General features: G+C 48.3%; 1 protein-coding gene across 3 annotated transcripts in view; it reads left to right on the plus strand.

Annotated features, from left to right (window-relative positions):
* BTK (Bruton tyrosine kinase) overlaps nt 1-6,173 on the plus strand; it is a 29,027-nt gene extending 22,854 nt beyond the window's left edge. For all 3 annotated transcript variants that reach the window (XM_008173669.4, XM_005285661.5, XM_024110223.3), the window contains 8 exons: nt 116-243; nt 1,435-1,509; nt 1,802-1,973; nt 2,324-2,540; nt 4,389-4,453; nt 4,838-4,956; nt 5,108-5,265; nt 5,653-6,173. In XM_008173669.4, the coding sequence (XP_008171891.1) occupies nt 116-243; nt 1,435-1,509; nt 1,802-1,973; nt 2,324-2,540; nt 4,389-4,453; nt 4,838-4,956; nt 5,108-5,265; nt 5,653-5,724 (1,006 nt within the window). In that variant the 3' untranslated portion in view covers nt 5,725-6,173. The remainder of the gene's footprint in view (nt 1-115; nt 244-1,434; nt 1,510-1,801; nt 1,974-2,323; nt 2,541-4,388; nt 4,454-4,837; nt 4,957-5,107; nt 5,266-5,652) is intronic.

Genomic DNA, 6,173 nt, shown 5'->3' on the forward strand with positions numbered 1-6,173 from the left:
TCGTTTCTGTCCCATTGCTGCCCCCGGCTCTGATGCCCACTTTCCAGGCCCACCTCCCTCGCTAGCTGGCACCCCCCCCTGCAGTCACTGACTCGGAATGTGATTGGCTCCTCAGGGACCTGCAAGGAGTCATCCGCCATTACGTGGTGTGCTCCACGCCTCAGAATCAGTATTACCTGGCAGAAAAGCACCTCTTCAACACCATCCCGGAGCTCATCATGTACCATCAGCACAACTCTGCCGGTGAGTATGCAAGAGGAAAGAGGACACGGGCAGAGTAGACTTCTGTCAGGGCCCCATACCCTACACAGGCTCTGCATCTCCCTCTCCAGCAATGGGACCAGAAGAGGCTGAAGGCTCCCCTATCCAGCTGACCTCTGGCAGCAGGAGCCAAGGGAGAAACAGTTCATGGCATGATTTCCCCCCTCCCTATCGCTGTGGTCCCTAGAAGAACAGAAGCCCACAGGCCTGATAAGAAACCACCTCTCAAAGAGGAGGCAGCAATTCAGAGGAGGGTGAAACAGTCCAAGCAAAGGCAGGATGAACTCCACTTTTGCATTCAGTGGCACTACTGTGCGCAGAACAAGCATGCAGGGGCTGGTCTACTAGAACGCTCCCAGTGGCAGGGTGCCATCCCAGAGCACCCCCTTGTGGCACACCAAGACCCTGCTGGCATTCTCCCCGGATTCAGAAATAAACCGCTCACATCCAGAGCTTGAAACAATATTCCCTTTCTCCTGGAGTCTGATTTATTTGGTGTAATGAGAATCCTGCAAAAGACCTCCTGCTTAGTCTCAGGGTCTTCCCAGCCCTCCTTAGAGCTCAGAGGAGTTCCTGTCAGGCTCCTCCCTCTTGGCCCAGGACACCCACTACCCTCTTTGTTGGACAGTGCTCCTCAAGTCAGGCCAGTGGTAGCCAATGACATCCAACCAGCCCCCAGGTGGGGGGCCTCTTTTTACCTTAGTCCTTTTCCCTAGGGTGGGAGAACTCAGTAGGCAGCAACCTTCCCTTGCTAGTGTCTCTAGGCGTGCCTCTCCTAGGGAGCAGCCCTTCTCTGTAAGCCTGCAACCCTCCAACTGAACCCATAGGGACTCGCTAGTCAATTGACTGCACAGGAGGTTGGTTGGCAGCTAATTGCTTACAGGTGGCCTGAGGTAGGCTCACTTGGCTTAAAGACAGTAAGATTGGTCTGACTGTCCTTAAAGGGGCCAGCCACCTGTGGCACCCCGTTTCTGAATGCTGTCACACTCTGGGCCCCAGGAAGCACAACAGGACAGGCAGCACTGGAATTCAAAGCAAGGACTATAGGTTTGTGCTGATGCAAGAATATCCTTGTCTTCTGGTGGATGCTGGAGTTGCATGTTCTTTTCTGGAACGTCAGGGGGTACATAGAGCAGGGATGTACCTCACTGTAACCTCTTTGCTGTGTTTCAGGGCTCATCTCCAGACTGAAATACCCTGTGTCTCAACAACGAAAGAATGCCCCCTCCACAGCAGGACTGGGCTATGGTAATGCCCACTGTTCTTCCATACGTGTGTGATGGTATTGCACGTTACCACTTGTGTCTGCCTTCAGTTCTACTGCACCATTCCCTGCAGTGACTTGCTGCTCCCCTGCCAGAGCTCTTAGAACATCCCCTACCAGGTTCCTTCCCTTCTAGGACAGGCAAGGGTTGGGGTGCCTGCGAGGGCTCCCTGCAATCAGTGCGCCTGCACCTTTCCCGACAGCATCCCTTCTTATGCATATGTTTGTCCAGGTGAGTTACTTCCACATCATTGCCCATGCTGCTGTTTGTTACAGGGTCGTGGGAGATTGATCCAAAAGACCTGACTTTCCTGAAGGAGCTGGGTACTGGGCAGTTTGGTGTGGTGAAGCATGGGAAATGGAGAGGCCAGTTTGATGTGGCCATCAAGATGATCAGAGAGGGCTCCATGTCAGAGGATGAGTTCATTGAGGAAGCCAAAGTCATGATGTAAGTGGCAACAAATCCTGTTCATCTCCTGTGGGGTCTTTACTACAGAGATGTCTCATTTGGCCTTGCTACATCCTCAGAATTCATCCTCCAGGTTCATTCACTCCTGTTCATTCCCTGCACTGCTCCACCTATGGACACCAACCCTGCCCTGGAGGAACCGCCCTGTTCTGCGATGAGAGGCCACTGCCATTCCCACCTCCATTTAGTACTGAGCTTCCCCCACACAATTTTGCCAGCAGATGCCAGTTTTGGAATGCTTGCCCTTGCCAGGATCTCGGTCTCCATGCTCCTAGCATCTCCCCAGCCGCTTTCTGAAGTTTAATTTCCTTTCTTGTCCTACAATGCAGGAACTTGTCACATGAGAAGCTGGTGCAACTGTATGGTGTCTGCACCAAGCAGCGCCCCATCTTTATTATCACTGAGTACATGGCCAAGGGCTGCCTCCTGAGCTACCTACGGGAAACCCGGGGGCGGTTCCAGCCTTCTGAGCTGCTGGAGATGTGCAAGGACGTCTGTGAGGCCATGGAGTACTTGGAATCCAAGCAGTTCCTGCACCGAGACCTGGTAGGGTCCGTAAGGAACACGATGAGTTACACATCTTGTGCTGAGAGTCACTGGGCGTCTTTAAAGAAGCCTTGGCTGAACTTGCAGACACAAACCAAAAAATCTAGTTCTCCTCAGTGAAACTAATGGGTGGTGAATTGAGAACAAATAACAGGAAATGATTCTTCACTTAGGGTGTAATGACCCTGTGAGAGTCACTGATGCGGGAGGTCACAGTCATATCCTGGGGCTGGACAACTCAATGCCTGATTGTAATTGTAGTTAGGTTGATTAAAGATGGGGAGGAAAATCAACTTCAAATCTCATGTTCTGGACAATCAGCAGATTGCTGCAGGGGTCAGCCAAGAATTTCCTCCCAGGAAGAGCCAAGGGGTTAGCATCCTTTGAAGGGTTCAGCTACTGCTGGAGAGGATCCTGGGTTGGAGGAACTATGGACTGAGTCAGTGAAGCAAGTTCTACATATTCCTTTACATTGATTTGACCAGTTTGATTTGAGTCCATCTTGTTCATGAGCATGTAGAGGCAGCCATGCAGCCTTCTCTCTGCAAAGCATCTCTCTGACCCTCCTTTCCCTCCCAGAGTATGAGTAGTGTGTACCATATGTACAGTCCAGCCCTCCTAAGCCTCTGCTCCGCTTGTGGTTTAGTAGAGAGACTGAAGAAAGCACAAGATTTTTCCACCACATTTTTGCCCACCTAGTGCTCTCAGCAAATAAGTAGGCTGGAGGATCTCTCTGGTCTCAGGCAGTGGTAGACATTGCTTTAGGCAACATAGGCAGAATTCTCTTTGAGTCAAATGTAGTAGAAAAAAGAACAGACTCAGGCTGTGTCTACGTAGCTATGCCAGCGTAACCCCCTAGTATAGATGCAACCTACCCAGACAGAAGGGGTTTTGATATCAGTGTAGGGACACCACTTCCCCAAAGTTAGCTACATCAACGGAAGCATTCTTCTTCCATCAACAGAGTTGTGCCTACACTGGGAGTTAGGTCAGGGTTGTTTATTTCACACCCCGGACCGATGTAACTATGTCTAGCTATGTCAGCCTAACTTTTAAGTGTAGGCCAAATCTCAGGACCCCATTTTTAAAAGCAGGACTCTCTTTTTATGTCTGAAATTTGCTGATGCAGTTAACATCACCTAGATGTCTGTCTGATTGGACCCTCGTATCAGGTAGTTAAAGCTCTATTGTAACAGACCTGCAAATAACTTTTGGTGTGAAAATGAGAAAAATTATTGGCATCCCATAAACTACCATTGCAAAACCGAAGACAGGGCCTCAGCACTTGAGAGATATTTGGGACAGAAGGCTGCAAATTTAATACAAGAGCTAAAATGAACCATTCAGCTGGGTAACATGTAAGCAGAATTTCCAGTTCTAATCCTGATGGTGGAGAGTTAGTTAAAGGACCTGGGAAGATGGTGAGTAGGGTTAATGCTGCTCATAAAATCTCCAACCTGGCCTGATCTACCTTGTAGCGATGCAGGAATGGTGTCAGCTGTGGTGCATCTGTATCTGCCAAGTCTTTCTGACATGTCTTGGGTGAAACACCAACTTCTGCTAAGCTCAGTCCTCTCCTCCCCATAGTTGGTGTGTCAGTAACATGACCTAGAGAAATCTTAGTTCATGTTCCTCCATGACATGAGCTGCCATGGTGCTGTGGTTTGGCAACCAGTGCCTTCCTCTGAGCCCCTGGAGACCAAGGCAAGCCATTCTGTGCCAGGCACATTGTTTGGTATGGGGGATGGTCACTGCTGCAGTGATTTCCCCCTCGGGGAAGGGCTTTGTGTATTTCATATGCCATATTCAATGCTGATACTATGACTCTTCCCATCTCTCTGCCTACAGGCTGCTCGCAACTGTTTGGTGAATGACCAAGGAATTGTGAAAGTATCCGATTTTGGCCTTTCCAGGTCAGTTTGCATGCATGCACATGCATCTCTCTTCCTTTCTCTTTCACACTTTTTCTCTGCATCTCTTTTATCTTCTTCATCCCTTTCTCACTCTCCTCCTCCTCCTCACCCTTGTTTTTCTTTTCTCCCATTTCTGCTGTATTCACCTGTCTTCATCCAAATCTCTCACCAAGCTTTTTCTCCCTTCTTCCTGTCTCTTCCCGTCCATCACTCGCTCCTCCACCCCATTCATCTCATCCATGTGTATTTTCCTTCCTCTCTGTCTCTGTCTTGTCTCTCCATTTTCTTTCAGGCTTGACTGGGTGCAGGAGAGGTTCATTAGATGAAAGAATGAATGGGGAAAAAATGTGAAGCAACATCACATAAAATGTGTATCTACTGCAGGTATGTCCTAGATGATGAATATACAAGCTCCATGGGGTCCAAATTTCCAGTCCGGTGGTCTCCCCCAGAGGTCCTTCTGTACAGCAAGTTCAGCAGCAAGTCTGACGTCTGGGCTTTCGGTAAGTTGAGAGGACAAAATTTCAAGTTGCTGACAAGGAAAGAGTGGTTGAATGGAGTCAGAGAGAATCAGATCCTCTAGGAAACTGTTTCAGATATGATCCTGTATTCTTTCTGCCCCATGAACTGTCCATGTGCATTTCTGTTTGACAGGGGTTCTGATGTGGGAGGTTTACTCCCTGGGAAAGATGCCCTATGAGAGGTTTAACAACAGTGAGACAACAGAACACGTCACCCAAGGACTGCGTCTCTATCGGCCTCAGCTGGCCTCAGAGAGAATCTATGCCATCATGTACAGCTGCTGGCATGAGGTAGGTCCTATTCCCACCAGTACACATTCTTCGTGTCTACCACAACCCATCTGCAAGTCTCCATAGTCACTCCATCCATTGGACCCAACATTGCTCAGTAAATGCCATCTGGTCCTGGGGGGGCGGAGGGGGAGAGGGAGAGGCTTTTTATCTCAGGTCTGCTTTACACTTATAATTTATACAGTATAGCTGACTTGGTTAGGGGTATGATTTTTTTTTTTACCAGCATGGCTAAATCAGCAAAATCCTTCTGGTATAGATGCAGTTATTACTGGTATATTTACATCAGCAAAACTTTCCTAGCATAGACAAGGCTCCAGTATTTATTTAATCATGGGTTTCTACTTCACTGGTATTTTTCTCTATGCATTTTTTTGTTTGTTTCAGAAAGCAGATGAGCGACCGACCTTCAGAGTCCTTTTGGGAAATATCCTCGAGATAACAGATGATGAACCCTGAACTGCTACTTGAACCAAGCTGTCATTTATTAGTGTTTATTTTTGCCATTTAATCTTTTCTGTGACTAACAAACCTGCCCTAACAGGCACTGGAAGAGTCCTAAAAGAGCCTGCCATACCCAGAAAGGCAGAAGATATCTGGATTCACCAAACAGCATCAGACCCTAGCTTCTCCCACAATCCAACAACTCACTTGTGTTGGAGCCCTCCTGGTACTAAAGAGAATAGCAACCTACTTGCTATAGTTACAGATCAGGAACCTCCCTGGAGAAAGGATCCTTGAAAGCAGCACTTCACTGCTGCACTGGGCTCTTGCTACAGCCCAGAGACTGAAGGCATTATAAATGGCAATAGCCAGGTACTAATGGCCTGTGCAGGAACTACGAGCAGAGATTGATCAAAGAGACATAGAAACTAGGGATTTTTGTAAAATAAAACAGTACAAATTGA

Source organism: Chrysemys picta, chromosome 9, assembly GCF_011386835.1.
Source record: "Chrysemys picta bellii isolate R12L10 chromosome 9, ASM1138683v2, whole genome shotgun sequence".
Lineage (NCBI taxonomy): Eukaryota > Metazoa > Chordata > Testudines > Emydidae > Chrysemys > Chrysemys picta.